Genomic DNA, 18,314 nt, shown 5'->3' on the forward strand with positions numbered 1-18,314 from the left:
AGCACCAAATCACAACAACAGTTCCCTAAGGGGTTTTGTATTGTTAGGTAAAGACCCTGCAATAAAGAGAAAATAAAAAAACAACAACAACAATCAGATGGCCCCCTATTAGCAAAGCCTAATCTTAAAAGCAGACAGTGAGTCTGTCTCCCAAATCCAAATTGGGAGCTGTTTCCACAGAAGAGAGGGCCCCTCAGGTTGTACAGGCTGCCTTAGTTTCTATATTTCCTGGGTCAAAGAGAGTGCTGATCTACCCAAGGCCTACCCTGAATCTGTGTCTCAGCAAGTGAACCCAGTGAATTCTGAACAAACTAGTCTAGCCAACTTGGAGCTTCCACTGTATCCCGTGCTGGAGCTGCTGTGGACCCAGACATCAGAAAAGTGCACCCTGCTCAGCTCCCACAAGAGTTGACAGAGTCTTCTGAGTATCCTGAGCCCTCAGGGTATAATTTATCTACTCCATTGGCCAGTAGCTGTAGGGTCCAACTAGCCCCCACAGCTACTTAGTTTCCGCCACGGGCCACCTCACCAGCTCCCTGAGCTGAATCATCTCTGCCAAGGCCTCTGTCCTTTGTCCTTTGATCCTGCCTCAGTACATGGTCATGGAATAAAACATTTGGCAAGCTTTTCAAGACCATTTAAGGGGAAATAAACAGGCTTTCCAACAGCACAAGATTTATTAATTTTATTTAGTAATTTATTCATTATTATTTATTTATTAATTCATGACCAAACACAAATTTCTTTACTTTTTGAACTAAGTTTATATAATCTTAAAATCAATAAAAAGCCATCACACAGATTTCTGCTATAAATGTAATGTAAATTGCTATATTAATGTTAACATACATTCTTGACAATATTTTGTCTTGACTGCATCATTACAAAAAATGATTTGTTTTTTTTTAGCTTTAGGTTGTTCTTTAATTATATGTTGGTTTGTTATTAACATTGGTTTTTTTTATTTGTTTATTTGCTACTCATACATACTGAACAAATCACTAAAAAAATGTATGTAATTCAGTACAGCAGATCTATCTATGCTGTAAGAAACAGCATATGATAATAAGAGGAACGCTTGATATACACAAAAAATATTCAAACATTCCTCTGTGAAGGATTAGTTACTTAGTTACTAATCTGTGAACAGGGATTCATTGTTACCTATTCAGATATATATACATATCCTGCTTAAACATGAAGCAGGTCAATGAATGTCCAAAGGAACTTAATCAAAAGAATGTCAGCTGCGCGGTATACATCACCGCAGCACTGGAGGTGAGCAGACACAAGGTTTCCAACTGCTATGAAATTTCTCTTTCAGTTGTAGTCCACTGAAGTGCATGCACAAGACAGAACTTCAATGTATGTGCACAAACACTCATGCACGTTTTGATAAATCCAGCCCATAGACATGCGCAGACATGCTGGATATAAATATTTTCACTGCACTTACCAGCTGTCAATTACAACAGTCAGACAAAACACAGAACTATGGAGAACCGCTTACTGATTTACAAAAAAGTGAGACCACAGCCATACTAGGTCTTCATCAGGCAAACAGACAACATGACATCAGAAGATGATATCCAGACCAAACTGCAATACAGATGACAAAACTCAACAAAACCTAATCTGCTATACCACTCACATATAACAGTGGGAATTCCACATAGAACCTTTTTTTTAAAATTCGGAACACTTTTCGAAAAACCGGCACTGTTCATAATTAATAATTTGTAATGTAAAGGCATAAACATGCAGCAAAATTTATAATGCTACAGTGCAGAACAGTGGTCACATTCTGGTTTATGAGGCCTATAGTTCCTGATGAAATATTTGCAGATATTTGCAGACGTTTACATATGAAAAGCAGGTTGTGTCACACTATTCTATTTATAGTATGCAGATTTATGAAATTTAATGATTACCATGTTTGTGAACATTTAGGAGGGTTGTTGTTGTTGTTGTTGTTGAATTACATTGTTCATCACAACATTTGTGACACAGTAATAGTAATAGTGAAGTTGTTTTGTTTTTATAACTAAATTTTTTATAACATTTCAATAATGAGTTTGTTATTCCAAAATATGTGGCTGATTTGTGGGATTCCTCCAGGTTCAATCCTGGGTCCATTGCTATCCTCCTTTAACATGCTCCCTTTAGCCAATCATTACATCTTTTTCTGTCATTTCTTATCATTTCTATACCTATATTTCGATGTACATATCCTTATATATATATAGGATATACATTTTTGAGGCAGGTATCTGTTTGTATAACTTTCATGTGTTTTTGTCATGCTGGCCATTTGCCTGAAAAAGAAAATCTTTTTTTTTTCTTCCAGAAACATTTCGAAGGTATCATTCTTTTTGTGGAAGCTCTATATTTTTCCTTCATGGACTCTTGTCCCTGAGCTAAACCTGACCTGAACATAGTACAAAATGTTCCATATACTGATTTTATAGCTGTGCAGCTAAAATTCACACACCTACATGGACACAGACACATGACCTGCTTGTGACTCACCTTGAGATCTCTGTGAACCACACCCATCTGATGGCAGTGGAGCACGGCCTCCAGGATCTGCTGGATGCAATGACTGCATGCAGACAGCAGGGGGAGCAGGTTAGTCTGAACACATTTAGCACATTGAGCCCCAACTGTCACAGGTCATACATGTTTTCAGTGTAGGAACCAGCTCTCTCTTCCACACTCAACACATTTGCACACACATATAAAAAAGTGTGAACCTGTCTGTGAGCTACACAGAGAGAATGCGTGCAGTTTGCTATTTTCTGTTTTAAAGAAAGTGCCAAATATTAGTCAGTCAGCGTAGGAGGGCTCTGCAGCTCCGTGTGGGAGACACTCTGTCTAACCTGTATATTTTTGTGTGTAATTTATTTAGCAGCAGTGATAACAAAGCCTTTGAGGAAAAGATTCTGCAAGTATTTAAAGTTGTCGCTGCTGCCACTCTGTCACTCTATTGACCTCTACTCCTTCACCCTTTCTCAGGTTTTCTCACTCACTCAGTCACTCTTGCTCAAAGTATGACAGTCCTAGGACCCACAGGAATTGTAAATATATTTCAGACTTCTAAAATAGTACAACAAGAGCTGCAAAAGCAGAACCAGAAGACAGGCAAGACAGGCAAGGGGAGACAAACAAACAGGCAGCAGGCACAGACAAAACTTGCATCAAATCACAGGCAAAAATTAAAAAACAGGACTATAAAATACAAGCAGCTCTTGTACAGAGGGTGCACAGCAATGCAACACAGTGAGACACACACACCTTGAGGTCCCTGTGCACTATGTCATGGTGGTGGGTGTAAGAGACACTGTCTAGAATCTGATGAATACAGTGACTGTGGAGACAGAACAACAGAGTGAAGACCAGATAAAGGAAGCAACACGAGAAGGAAAGGGACCAAAAACATAGTAAAAAAGAGAAGTGGAAAGAGAAGAGAACGGGAAGATCTGAGGCACAGAGGCTGTTGCAGGGCGAGGAAGCGAGGGAGTTGATGTGAGAAGCACTTTACATATTTCCTGATTTGCCTCCGAATAGAGTTTTTTAAATCTCCATTGCTAAGATTTCATTCAGTTCATAAACATATATTTGTTTCTTCAGCTTGCTATTCTGTTCAAATTAAAAGTGAATTTTTAAACATGGAGCTTTTCTAAAATGGCCTCCAGAGTGTGTAAACCTGAAAACACAGCTGCACTATGTGACAATGAGAGAAAAGGAGCTTTGTAGACCTGTCATCATATTACTAACAAAACAGAACATGAAACTGTGTACTTCACAATTGTTGCTGACACAGACTGTGTGTACAGTGGTGTGAAAAAACTGTTTTCCTGTTTTTTGTCACACATTTGTCACACTTAAATGTTTCGGATCATCAAACAAATTTAAACATTAAACAAATATAACACAAAATGCACTTTCTAAGTAAAGCTGTTTATTATCAAGGGGGAAAAAAATCCATGCCTACGTGGCCCTCTGCGAAAAAGTGATTGTCCCCAGTAAATTTATGTTTTATAACATAAATTAACAGTGGTGTTTTACCTCTTTGGAAAGCGGAGTTCACTTTCTTTAGTCACACCCACACACTTTTCTCAATCAAGAAATCACTTTAATAGGACTGCCCTGACAAAGTGGAGTAGACCAAAAGATCCTCAAAAGCCAGACACCATGCTGCGATCCAAGGAAATTCAGAAACAGATTAGAAACAAAGTAACTGAGGTCTGTTGATCTGGAAAAGGTTATAAAGCCATTTCTAATGCTGTGGGACTTCAGCGAACTACAGTGAGAGCCATTATCTACAAATGGTGAAAACATGGAACAGTGGTGAACCTTCCCAAGAGTGTTTTGCTGCTTCAAGACCCGGAAGACTTGCTGTGGTAAATGGAACCATGAATTCTGCTGTGTACCAAAAGATCCTGAAGGAGAATGTTCAGCCATCTTTTTGTGATCTCAAACTGAAGCACACTTGGGTTGTGCAGTAGGACAATGATCCAAAACACCACCACAACAACAACATGTGGCATAACCTTAAAAAGATGGTTCATGTTCTAAAACCCTTTAATGTGGCTGAATTAGAACAACTGAACTGAAAAATGAGTGGGCCAAAAGTCCTCCACAGCACTGGAAAAGACTGCAAAAGATTGCCAGTTATCACAAATGCTTAATTGCAGTTGTTGCTGCTAAAGGGTGGCCCAACCAGTTATTAGGTTTAGGGGGCAATTGCTTTTTCACACAGGGCCATGTAGGGTTGGAATTTATTCCTCTTAATAAAAAAAAACCCACACCTTTATTCAAAACAGCATTTTGTGTTTACTTGTGTTATCTTTGTCTAATATTTAAATTTGTTTGATCTGAAACATTTAAGTGTGACAAACATACAAAAAAATAGGAAATAAGGAAGGTGCAAACACTTTTTCACACCATGGCAAAAGACAGACAAAGCTACAGTAACATTACTCATTACTTTTTTGAAGTTGGATGGCACAGTTGTGCAGTGGTTAGAAATGTCACCTATGAAAGCTGCGATAAGCCCGCTGACTCTCAACTGGTAAGTGACTGAAAAAATGGACAGAAGGAAATTCTGAAGCCTCACGTTTGCAGTATTTTTACTGTTGCCTTCTTGTGTTTTTTTCTAGCTGAATATCACAGATTAGGTATGGACTTGAATAAGAAGTAAACAACACATCCATATGTGTCGATCCCAAAGTAGCTTTGCCATTTGTCAAAGCATATAAAATGGTTTAAAAATGGTTTAAAATGAGTAATTTTATTGAGTAATTATCAATAAAACAGGCTTTGGAGAGACTAAGACCCCTAACACACTTAGCATATGAAATGACTTGATTATAGTCTATTGCAAACAAGGACATGGACAGCTGAGCTGGAGACCTGATAGTCAAGTAGTCATTCTTGTGATATTTCTTTAAAGTCCACTACCAAGGGCACATGCATTGTAATATAAATTCTCTGTGGTCACAAAAAAGCAAGCATTTGCTCACTGTGTGATGATGACATTTACATCACTCAGAAGCAAGCATACCCTAGTGGACTTGTGAGTGTGGAAAGTATTATCAGGCTTTAAGAAAGATTAGTCCCATTACAAAGCCAGAAACTCAACATTTTCACCATAACCATCTTGGATTTTTGATATCCAATGTGATGAGCAAAGGGGGACTCTGACGGAGAAACCTAAGAAGTCGCATTCTGCCATTTACCTAAGTAGGCTTGCCAATCATCACTGTGAGCCAATCATTCTGTTTTCCATGTGCTTTAAACGTCATTGCTGTTTTATCACTCTGCCTTTAAGAAGCACATTCATCCTCCCCGTATCTACCCTATCCTGGTCACCACCAGCATCTAGGCTACATTCACTGGACTTTCCTCTGCTATGTAGCTTCATAGAAATTATTTGGTGATTCGATTCTAACTCTGCATTTCAAAAAGCATGTTCAGTTCTTCTTTTTAAAATAAATGTCCTTTTTATAGTCAGTAATACTTGAAACTACTTATTGAGACTGTACACTCATCAGTTTAGTGCAAATAACAGATCAAGGGATCAGAGTGCCATTTTCCCACAGATTTCTTACATGTACAACTATATTTCTTTTTGAAACCACAGCGATCGCCCCTTTGTGGCTTTCAGAAAGAATGTAGAGACACTTTTGCAATGCCTGTATACAGTAAAGTGTAAGCTATCTAGCTGTTGTCCAGTGTTGTCAAGGTGCATATCCAAAGTGAACACCAGTAATAACCAGCACTGAAGAATACATGTCCTGGCATGTATTCTTCAGTGCTGGTTGAAATATTTCTTTACTTCAATTTGACTCGATGAAACGATGCAGTGATAGAGCTATGAATCAACATCAGCTTCACTTCTTGACTTGTTGGTGCACACAGTAAAGTTAGCTCTTAATTACCCAATAGTCAAATTAGCTATAGCAGCTAGTTAGATAGATGATTCTGAACAGGGCTGAACAGGTTGCGAATAGGATATTGAGCTGTGATCAGCAGGGATAATGGATGCATGAACACATGGACATGTTCCTGGCTATGCAGAGCAGCAGAGGAATAATAACTGCACTAAACAGAGATGTCCAGAATATGAAGAACTAAATAAAGAGTGAAATCTGGAGCAGAGCACCACAGAGGAGCAGAGCTGAGGAGGTGAAAGGCTGAAGACTGAGGCAGAGCAGCATGTATACTGGAAAAGAGAGATACTGGAGGACTTTAGTAATAATTCATTTCCTATTCTTCTTAAGAAAAATAAGATATTAATTGTTATTTTCAAATTTTGTTATAGCCAGCTGTGCGGTCAGCTTTAAAATGCTGGTAGCATGGTGGTGTGTTGGTTAGCACTGTTGCCTCAGAGCAAGGTTTGAATCCACCATCTGGCCACAGCCTTTGTGGGGTTTGCATGTTCTAATCTGTAGTTGTTTTGGTTTTCGCTGGGTAATCTGGATCTCCCACAGTCCAAAGATATGCAGTTAGTAAGGTTAGGTTAATTGCGGATTCTAAATTTGGCCATAGGTGTGAGTGGCGCTCTGTTAACCCTGTGACTCTGCTGTATAAATAAAACTGAACTGAAATATTGGACTGTAAAGCTTAGATGCTTCCAGCACATCATTTGTAGCTGAACTTTGGTCACTAGTGTACCTGCCTGAATAGATAACCCTCAAATGTATTTACCACACTTCACTCCCTTTGGTTGTTTCTTCAGTTATGGTGTCTTGGACCCAGGGGTCTTAGTTTTGTAGAATCTTTATGTTTTCTTTTGGGGCTGTGATGTTATTTATGTTCTAGTCTTTATTATTTTATATTGAGTATTATATTAAGTCTTTGTGGTTCTAGTCCACTGTTTCATTGTGAAGTCCGCTCCCTTATTTCTTCATTGTGTCCCAGTCTCCTCTGCTTCGTTTTCTGCGTAAACTTCATTTTGTCTGTGTTTTGTCTTCTGTCTGCATCAAGCTAGTGTATCTTTGTCCAGGTCTCCGTGTCAGTCATGTCTCCATGTATATCTCTTGTCCTTGTCCGTTCTCATGTCTTAATCTGGGTTGCTATATTTGTTTACCTGCATTTCCGTTCCCATTCTCTGTTGCTTCCGGTTTTATTTTGGTAGCCCGTGTCTCGTCTCCAGTATGTTCAGTTTTGCTCTCCTTGTCTCATTAGTCTGTGATTAGTGTCCGCTGTGTTCCCACCTGTGGTCTGTTCCCTCAGTATTCTCTGTGTGTTTATATTGTCTCAGTCTTCCCTTGCCCTTTGCCATGTTCTCCTTCTAGGCTGTGTTTATCTTGCTGTACGCTCCACGTTGTCCATGTTCCCTCGTTTATGCCTATCTCATGAGTTCCTGTTTTCTGCCTGGTATGATTTACTTTGTATAATGTATTTTATTGTCTTTTGCTCAGCAATAAAGCTGTTTTGAGTTTTGCATTGTTCTTTTGAAGTCCTGCATTTGGGTCCTAACCTGCCTTCTACACAGCCAACGTGACACATTGCTTCAAAGTTGAGATCATTTTAATAGGATACCCACCCATTTTGACTCGCCAAGAATTACATTAGTGGTTCTTTAAGTCTTTACCCATGGTGCAGACTAACAAAGAAAAATTAAAATGCAGACCTGATGATAGTGCTGGAGGAAAAAAATATACAAGACTGTGACAGAGTCATTAGGATTCAACCTCTGGGGATGGACCCCCAGGCCACGGACTGGTCCGTGAGTCGTTTGGTACCGGGCCGCAAGAGTTGAGGCTCGGGTGTGAAATTTATGGTTTTCAGGGTTTTTATCATTATTTTTTAATCATTTTTATCGTTGACTCGGTTACCCTGGGTCTTTTCCCGTGTGTTATGAATAAATCTTCTTTTTTTTTGGTACCGGTACTGGTTTTACTTTGTTTTATTTATCCACGACACCTTAAAGGCTGGTCCGTGAAAATATTGTTGGACATAAGCCAGTCAGTGTCGCAAAAAAAAGTTGGAGACCACTGATCCAGAGGACTCATTATCAGTTTTCTGTGGAATTATTTTACACACTGATTTGTGGTGGACAGAAATTCAAGTAACAACTACAGTATGTGAAAAGCTGACACATAAAACCAAATGAATCCATATGGTTGGACACCAGAAGAGGTTAAGTAACAGGAAATCTGTTTTTTGGTCATCTAGAGTGAGTGAGACATGAACAGGGTAGAGAAAGAATGGAGAGACTGAGTGATTCTGCGTACAGATGGAGTACGGAGAGGAAACCGTTAGTGAGATACTGTTGGACAGAAATCAAGACCTGCTAATCACACACCCACACATGAACACACAGAGTGCCACACACACACAGACACACACATAATTTATGCAAAGAGAACAGGGGAGATTGAAGACAGCTGAAGGAAAGAACAGAGAATAACAGGGAAAGTAAAGGTTAAAATTAGAGGAATAACTTTCCTTATAGTTTAACACAAATTCCTATCTTTTTTTAAATATCTTTTGATCTTCAGATCTCCTTTAATTGGTTGAGAGACTTTTCAAACTGGCAAAACATTAGTATAGCATTTGTTCATTAGAGGCAAGTTCATGTAGCCCCTTTCTGCAGGTGTGTGGATGGATCTTTCTGCAACTTTCTAATATTACTCATTAAACAGAAATAAAGGCTGTGATCTAAATCTGTGATATTATATATATTTTTTTAAAATAAAAAGACAGAAAATGTCTTGATGCATCCTTAATCAGCCAGGTAAAGAAATCCAAGAAAGCCGATTATGTGCATCTGGATGATGCATTTCAACTGGAAGAAACATGTCATTACTCTGACAAGTGATTTGTTCAGTCTCCGTTGACAACATGTTTCCCCATATTTAGCACCACTGACTGTCTGTGAGTTCTGTTTCATTAAACATATTGTTTAACATACTGTTTAGTGATTAGTATGTATAAGTGGCTTGTGGTTGTATGCATCTTCCATCCAGTCAAGTTGCAGTTATGGTACAGTATATTGTGAAGTCATTGATGAACTTTATTTGGGAAGCACCAAAGAGTAGGGTTACCAATGTCATATCTGGTCAAACTGATTACAATTTATTATTCTGTTTGTGACTTATTGTTTTCAATAACGGCAAGCAAAGTGTTCTTGTTGAACATTACAATGTCAATGAAGTTTTAAACTGGACCATTTGAATATATAATGACCTTTCTTTTTTGAAATTTGGTCACATTTAGTGTAATTCCAAAGTTAGGACCCAGAGCAGTTTTTTTTGTTCTTGGAGCTTGAAGACTTTTTCAATTTAACTCAGTTTTATTTTTATAGTGCCAAAAAACAATTGCCTCAATGTGCTTTATGGTGTAAAACAACATGTCTACAATAATAAAGAGAAAATCCAAAAAACCAAACAACCCCCTGTGAGCAAGCACTTGGTGACAGTGGAATGGCAAAACTCCCTTTTAACAGGAAGAAACCTTCGGGAGGACCAGGCTCACAGACGGGTAACTATCTGCCACAACTGTTTGGGTTTGATGGGAGGGAGACAGGACAAAAGAGATGCTGTGGATGAGAGCCTGAGATTAATAATAACTTTTCACTTCTAAAATTTAATAAGTTCAAGTCCAAGTGAATATTTTCCCCAATTTGAAGAAATTCCCCTCAAGGAATCTAAGTGATATCATGTTTATTAGAACAAATCTGACAGACAGGTGATGATTTAAACTCATCTACTTTTGCTATCTTCAACAAAGCAAATGACTCTAAGAACACTCTTCATCACTTGTTTGGGAAACAAGCCAACTAGTATTAAGAGCATGATCATCTCGTACTATAAAAGAAAAAAGGAAGACACTGAATGGGATCTCAAATTTGGAATAAAAAATTAAAGATTTTGAAAATGCTTTTGAGACTGTATAAGCATATATACGTACATATGTATAAGATATAGAACTAAATGATCTAGTAAACAAAAACAGAAAGAAAAAACACACACACACCAACGGTTTCTCTCAATGACTTCAATTCAACAAAGTCCAGTGTAGTAATAATTCAAGTGAATACCTTGTAAAATCCCAAATCTAGTTAAACAAAACACAGTTAAAGCAATAATTACAGTTACCTAGGACTTATCAGGTGTTTTTTTTTTTTTTTTTTACAGTTCTATAGATATAACTAATGTTTTCAGGATTTGTTTTGTAATTATAAACCTCAGATTATGATCTGAATATTGAATAGATCATTAAATTGCTTGACATCCTTAAACCTCCCACAAGATCAAATGAACACACTAGATAAAACATCTCTAATGTACTCAATCAAATGCCGAATAATAAAATGCCTGTAACTGAAGGTTTCTCCAGTCACTTTGAAAGACATTTATAGCATAGCATCCTGACTAGATAAAATCATACAATTTCTTATTCATCTTGATCTGAAAGGTTTTATTAAAAGTAGATATTCATCCATTAATTCCCAAAAACTTTTCAATTCAATACAGCTTTCAAACAACAATAAACACCATAATTTTATTATTAGACAGAGAAAAAACATTAAAGAAGGTAAAGATGTCCTCTCTCACCACCTCTCTTTGCTGTGTTTATTGAACCACTAGCAGCTACAATAAGACAAAATGGTAAAACTATCCAAACAATCACTACTCATCACATCTCTTCTTAACCTAGCTTCCACAACTTTTTCCCATAGCTGCATGGTGAGGCAAATCAACTCTATCCCCCTGTACTTACTATACCTCTGCACATTACTGTCATTCTGGAAATCTGGAGTCAGTATACTTTATTACCATTCCTCAGTCATCCTCTCATTCTTTAAAACTGTGTTTTAAAAAAAAACTGGCCAAAGAGTCCACTGTACTCTTCTATATACATCTCCATAACTCAACAGGTTTATCATCTTTCAATTTCTCAACACACTCTCTTCTCTTGTTAGCACATTTCTGTTTCTCTCCTTAATCACCTTAACCTGCTGTGCATCACTTGCAGCTAAATCTTTCTGCCTAGCCAATCAGCAAAAGTAATTTTCTCTTTCTTTTGTGTCTATCCCACATACAACAATTCACTAAAAGCCTTTTCCCTTGCAGGCTCTTTCTTTGATGTACCCCAGCCTCCCAGTACTCCTGTTTACTTTTGTCATCTCCCTGACTTACTTTTTACTCTTTGCTATCCTCTGCCTTTGAATACGTTCCTGTACTTCCTGTACTTCCTTATTCCACCACCAAGTGTCCTTGTCCTCTTTAGTTTGTCAAAAGGCTAAACCAAATGCCTCAGTACTATATGATAACTCTCTCTTACCACCCAGAGCCTTTCTCAACTCTCAACTCTGAGCAACATTCTGCTTTCTCCGACATCCACCATTTAATCCTTGCCTCTGCCTTCACCCACTTCCTCTTCTTACTCTCCAACGCCATCCTACTGATTACTGAAAGCCCTCCTGTTACATTCTACCCTGCCACCATCTTGCAGTTTCCGATCTCTTTCAAATTTAATACTGTCTGTCCTTCATTTCTGTTCTATATCAAGCACCTCCTCATTACACTCTACAATTACCTGTATTTGACCCCCTTTGCAAAGATTGCAAAGATTTCCATAACAGAACTTAAAGGTAAGGCAACTCTAAAGATACAGTCACCTTTCTCACTCACTATGTGTTAATAGACTTCTCTGCATTGACTCATTCTTGTTATTAATCCCTGGCTCTCTTTCACAGCATGTCTTTTGTCCTGTCTTCAATTCTCTCACCCAGATGGCAGATGGCCACCCCTCCCTGCTGGAGGTTTCTTCCTGTTAAAAGGGTATTTTTCCTTCCCATTGTTGCCAAAGTGCTTGCTCATAGGGGGTCATATGATTGTTGGGTTCTTCTCTGTATTATTGTAGGGTCTACTTTACAATATAAAGCCCCTTGAAGTGACTGTTGTTGTGATTTGGCACTGTTTAAATATAAAATAAATTGACAATAAGGTATGGTAATTTATTTTCTGACAGCATAAACATCATGATTTGATTGATGATTATATTTTGTACTTTATTACTTTAACTAAATTACAATTTGAGGAATTACCACAGATAAAACATTTATATAATGCTTTTGGCAACATAATACAAAACTCCAGTTTTACTGTTGCTGCATAGACACAAAACAAACCCTGCTTCACTTGAAAACTTGATGGCTCTCACGCTATAGTTGACTAATACTTCATATTTTATGTTGGAAGTATAACAGTCCAAACCGAATGTGAAAAAGATCACTCATTGTCCTGAATTGGATAACAGATGAATAAGCCAGAGTTATGACGAGGATTGAGGGATAAATCTGTTTATGGAAAATAATAAATAGCTTAAAAAAATCAGTTTACTGCATCTCTCATTCTACCTCTTCCCATCCTCCCTTTAACATTTCTGTCCCCTTCTTCTCTTCTCTCTCACGCCTTCACAAACCGCCTCTGCAGTCAAATTGATTTAAGTCTGCCTCCTAAGGGGGTTATGGCATGGGCATGTGTGCCTTTTGTACAGTTTTCTTGTATGTTTCAATCTGTCTGTAAATTTGGACTCTGGAGAAAGCTCCTCGCCCTCAATTTGCAATTCAGTGCACAGAAAATTGCGCAGAGGTATAATCCGTCAGAGCCACAGCCTGTTCTGCCAAAAAGAAAAAAAAAGAAAAAACAATGTGTCAAAATTATCTGCGTGCTAATGAGAGGAACACAACTCTCCAAGTTGCTGCTGGAGGACTGCAGAGGCTGGAGGACTGACATAGGCAGAGGATGAAGAAAAGATGAAGAAAAAGGGGGTCAAAGATAATATTCACCAGGGGTTTACCTTGCATCTGCTTCACTGTAGTATTCTCGAGCCACAATATCCTCAAACAGCTCCCCTCCTGTCACTCTGAGAAATAGAAAGATGGAGGTTAAAATGGCAAATTATATAAATTTTTATTCTTTATTCAGACAGCACAAATGTATACACACACACAAACACACACACACACACACACACGCAGGAGGGGGATGTCCTCATTAGGGGGAAACCCCGGTTGCAGGATTCACTCTGACTGTGTTGCCATGGAGACTGGCTCCAGTGCGGGGGAGTGTAGATCTGTGTGTGCACTAAAGTGGGATCCGCAAGGAAGGGGGTGGGGGTGCTGTTATGCAATGGGGGAACTGCCTTGGAACCAAGAAGGGGGATGGAGACAGAAGAGAAAAAAGAAGAAGAGAAGAAGGAATGAATAGATGCAGGTATAAAGAAAGAAATCATGTAAAGCAGTGGCATCACTGAGGAGACAGATGCCATAAGGACTGAAGGAAGGGAGCGGAAAATGAAGCACCATTGGAGAGGAAAGAGGAGGCAGAGGACAAGGGAGGGGAGAAGGGAAAAAAGAAGTAGAGGATGGAAGGAGGGAAACAGGAGAAGTAAAAAAGAAAGGAAGCAACTCACAAGTCAAAGAGGAGATAGTGGAAGCCTTCCTCAGAGATACTGTCATGAAGACGAACTGCAAGAGGGATATCAGACTAATTAGGTCTGTTTTAGGACATTTTTTTTATACAGGCTGCTATAAAGCACATTTATTAAGGCCTTTCGGCACTATTATAGACCAAATGAACCCATATATTTAAGACATACTGGTAAGAACAAACAATAGATATTGCTTTAGCTTTTTCTATTTCTATTTTTTTTTAACTGATGAATATTTTTCCACATTGTCTTTTGGAGTGTTATAGGTTTATCTTTTCAAATGATGTATCATTTCTCTTGCATAGTGTTAAAGAGGATCATTGTGAACTCTTCTGATTTTTCTGATGATAGTCATCAACCCCACAACTCACTTCACTCAGGGTTACAGATTTTAAACAATAAATATTAACAAAGAACAACTTAGTATGACTGTATATATAATTCAATAGTTTAGCTAACTCAGTAAGATTGCTAATGCAAAGGGCTTACATTAACGCATTCTGATTAAGCCTCATCACGCCCACTAACATGATGTTGTCAGATACATATACAAAATAGACAGCTGTACAATAGAAATAAGAAAAGCAAAACTAAATTCCTAAGTATTGCTCAGTTCCAATGAAGCTTATGCGTAAATTCAGTGAGGAAGATCTGCAACCTCTCATCTCATTTCCCCACACTGTTAAACTCAATTCTGATATCATTACTCTGTCCAATAATATTCTTGCCTGCTGTCTACAAACTACTTATGCTCAATTCTGTGCATTTTAAATTTCTGTACTCTCCTGTCTTTGTATTATTCAGACTCTCACTCTTGCCCAATTATTTTCTCATCTGCCTTCTTTGAGCCAATCAGCTTCTGCTTCGCATGATTTGAATCTGTTATCTTCGTCTATCCCCCTTTCAGACTTTCGTTCGTGCAACCCACCTCCTCCCCAACTCCACCTCAGACACCTGTGTTTTCAATGGGAGAAATGTTTCATCACTCATCCAAGTGACTTCTTCAGTCTCAGCTGACTGCAGGTTTCCCCAACCTTAAGTTCTCATTAGAATTTGCATATTAATAACCAAGGAACTGACCTCACAGCCATTGTTCATTCACTGGGGTGGTTTCCATTATTGTACTGTTTATAAGGTTGGGGAAAGCTGCAGTCAGCTGAGACTAAAGAAGTCACTTGGATGAGTTATCTTTAAAACTGTAATAAACAGAAATCTGAAAAAAAGTCTCACCAATGTTGGGATGCTTTAGCAATCTGCAGATCCTGGCTTCCCGCTCCAGTTTCTGATGGTCTACAAGGAAGTAATGCTATGTTAGTTTGAGACAAAACAAGCAAAGCAAGAAAACGCCACTGTGGTCGAAACGAATGGCAAGGAGATGAAACAGGAGAAAAAGGGGGATGATATGACAGTAAATGAAACAAGAAAAAAAAGTAAATAAAACGCGTTGAAAAATGAGAAGAGAGGAAACATGGAATGAAAAACAAAAAGAAAACAGGGAGAAAATAGGAAAGGAGAGGACAAAAAACAAGGCAGAAAAAGAAAACGATACCAAAAACAACTGGAGGGGATGTGATATGACGAGAAAAAGCAAGAAGTAAAACAAGAGAAGCGATAGAAGGGGAAACGAGAGAAAAGTCGAGTTAAACAATTATAGAAGTGAAGAAAACATCAGTGCAAAGGAGAGGAAAAAACAGATACAAGATACAAGATACAAGGGAAGAAAGAAGAGAGGAAAAAGGGAAAGGAAGAGGAATGGTGAAGAGAGAAGTAGACAGAAAAGAAGGAAGAACCAGCAGCAAAAGCAGAAAAACAACATCAGAGGAAAGAGACTACAGGAGAAACATATCAGGAATAACACTGCAGAAAGAATAGAAAATAGAAATAGGTAGACAAGAAAAAAACAAGACAGGCATAACAAGGGATAAAATAGAGAAGAAAAAAACAGGTAAGGAAATGACCAAAAGGTGAAAAAAGTAACCAAGGAAAGTAGAGAAGGAAACAAGAAGAGCTTTGGTTCAACTGAATGTTTTGCTTGGAGGTTAGTGTAAGAGATGTAGGCAGCTAGTGTTGCCCTACAGTTCAGACACAAGCATCTGTATCAGTTCTGCACACAGAGGAACAAACAATTTCAGCGGAAACATTCCTGAACCTGAGACAGAACTGGTTGTATTTTTAATAAAGGTTGTGTGAGGCTGACACTCCCACGGTCCCACCTATGAGCTCATTTCTGAACAGCAATAACACCACTGTATTTTTAGCTGCTTTCAGAGGTGTTTTGTATTGTCTTTCCTTTTTTGTCAGTGTTATGTTGGGAAAAGTAAAAATAAACATAATGCTGCTGTCTCATAGTTGGACTCTCCTTGTAAGTATTTTTTGGGGAAATGCTTGATTTTCAAAGCACAGATTAGTTCTCGTGCTGTGGATTATGACTGAGCCTATCATCTGCCTCTCTCTGAGAAACAGACGTGAAGGCTTCACACTCTGGAATCAAACAAGCGCTAAAATATGCTAATGTGAGCCTTTCAAATCTGGGACATACACATGATGATGAAATGATGTCTCTGCTTCTTCAAATTCCTGAAAATGCAGAGAGTATTTGATAGCTTCGTTTTTCACTCTCACCTCTGGCCGAGAGCTTTTTGGTATTGATGATTTTGGCTGCATACTCTTGGCCTGTACAAAGTTTGACACAGCGACGCACCACTGAAAAGGCCCCCCTGGGGAAAAAAAAAAGACAGGAAACAGGGGGTGAGAGGCTACTGTATAAGCTTGGTCAGCATCAATAGGGACATCATAGCTGTCCAGCTGACCTCACTGTCATTCTGGACTCTTTTCTGTCTAATCTAATACAGAGTATTATCCAAAGGTTTTAGGTACTGAAGCAGAAAGGTAGAAACTCAATCACAGCTGTGTTAACCTGATGCCATGTCTTTGTACTGTATGAAGAAACCAGGAGAAAATCCATGCAGACACAGGAAGGACATGCAAACTTACAGAAAGGCCTCAGATGGTAGATTTGAATCCTGGACCTTCTTGCTGTTAGGCAAGCATACAAACCACCCATCATTTCCGACATAACCATGTATCTCAGTGAGCACTATTACCTAACCTATTCCTAAATCCAACCACAGCCACATAAAAGCATTATTTAAGAAATAAAGATTGTGTCCAAGAGAAAAAGTGCAAAGATGCCTTTTCCTGCAGTAGTACCTCACCTGTAATTACTAATTTGAATTTGATGTCAGATTAGTTTAAGCACTTTTTTAATCCAAGAAATTTATCTGTTAGATAGAGTGAAACTAGTTATACAATCAAACCCTATACAATGTAGCCTTTGTTGCAGCTCTATTTGTTTATCTATTCTTTTCCAAAAACAAACTGTGAATATGTTGAGAAGAGAATAAATTAAAATCACAAGCCTAAATTTTGTCAACCACAAATCATTAAAAACATCACTATCTCCTCACACAGGGAGTATAGTATATTTCATGTTTTCTCTTAACTATTCTAGATTAGTTCCTCTCTTACCCAATTAAGTGCTTCAAATTTATATTACTTAGATTTTTCTGTAATTAGCAGGTAATGGATCTGACTGCAGAACCAAGGGACACGATACTATTATTTAGTATCTACTGTGGATAACAACATAAGCCTAGGCTTAGGATAGCCTGGCTGATTAAGGCAAGTTCTAATATGGTCTACTACAATGACACTGGCATGAAATATCATTATGTTCAGCATTGATAGGCTTCTTTTTCAGTGTTGGTGCTACTCCAGCACCAACACTCAAAATGTGTTCTTCTTCTTCTTTCGGCTACTCCCTTTAATGGTCAGCACAGCAGATCATTTGCCGCCATCATCCACTCGTCCTTGCATTCTCCTCTGTTACATCTACCTTCTGGATGTCTTCCACATTCATAATTCTCTTTGGTCCTCTTTTCCATCTACATTTACTATCTCTACATCTTCATCTTCACTGTTACACCTGTCACCTGTATTCCTCCAGTGCATATCTCCACCTCTCCATGCTCTTTTCCACCTACATATTCCAAAGATCACTCACTGTCCTCATACATGTCTTACACCGTCCTCACACACTTCTCTGCCACTTCAGACTTATTCATACTGCTACTTATTCATTGTCACCTCTCTCTTCTTAACCTAGCCTGTCTGTCTGTCTGTCTGTCTGTCACTGCACTGTCAAATAGACAGACAGACCAAAAGGGCTATTATTATCAAAATCATCAGCAGAATACTTTATTAATCCCTAAGGAAATAATGTATAATGAAGACAAATGTACTTCTCATTGTTTTTGACATTTTACCCTCTCATAAGTTAACCGTTTGTTTTTAAAGATTGT

The 18,314-nt window shown here is 38.3% G+C and overlaps 1 protein-coding gene across 5 annotated transcripts in view; it reads right to left on the minus strand.

The window, feature by feature from the left end:
* Positions 1-18,314, minus strand: part of camk2b2 (calcium/calmodulin-dependent protein kinase (CaM kinase) II beta 2) — a 65,275-nt gene that overhangs the window by 42,816 nt on the left and 4,145 nt on the right. For 4 of the 5 annotated variants that reach the window (XM_087843989.1, XM_087843990.1, XM_087843988.1 and 1 more), the window contains exons 2-6: positions 16,576-16,670; positions 15,184-15,243; positions 13,936-13,990; positions 13,321-13,386; positions 2,530-2,602 (exon numbers count right to left, since the gene is read on the minus strand). In XM_087843989.1, coding sequence (XP_087700115.1) covers positions 2,530-2,602; positions 13,321-13,386; positions 13,936-13,990; positions 15,184-15,243; positions 16,576-16,670 — 349 coding nt within the window. Of the gene's footprint in view, positions 1-2,529; positions 2,603-3,294; positions 3,368-13,320; positions 13,387-13,935; positions 13,991-15,183; positions 15,244-16,575; positions 16,671-18,314 lie in introns of all 5 variants that reach the window. The other variant, XM_087843987.1, reaches the window with a different exon arrangement.

This window comes from Neolamprologus brichardi, chromosome 7, assembly GCF_056152115.1.
Source record: "Neolamprologus brichardi isolate AB-2024 chromosome 7, ASM5615211v1, whole genome shotgun sequence".
NCBI lineage: Eukaryota > Metazoa > Chordata > Actinopteri > Cichliformes > Cichlidae > Neolamprologus > Neolamprologus brichardi.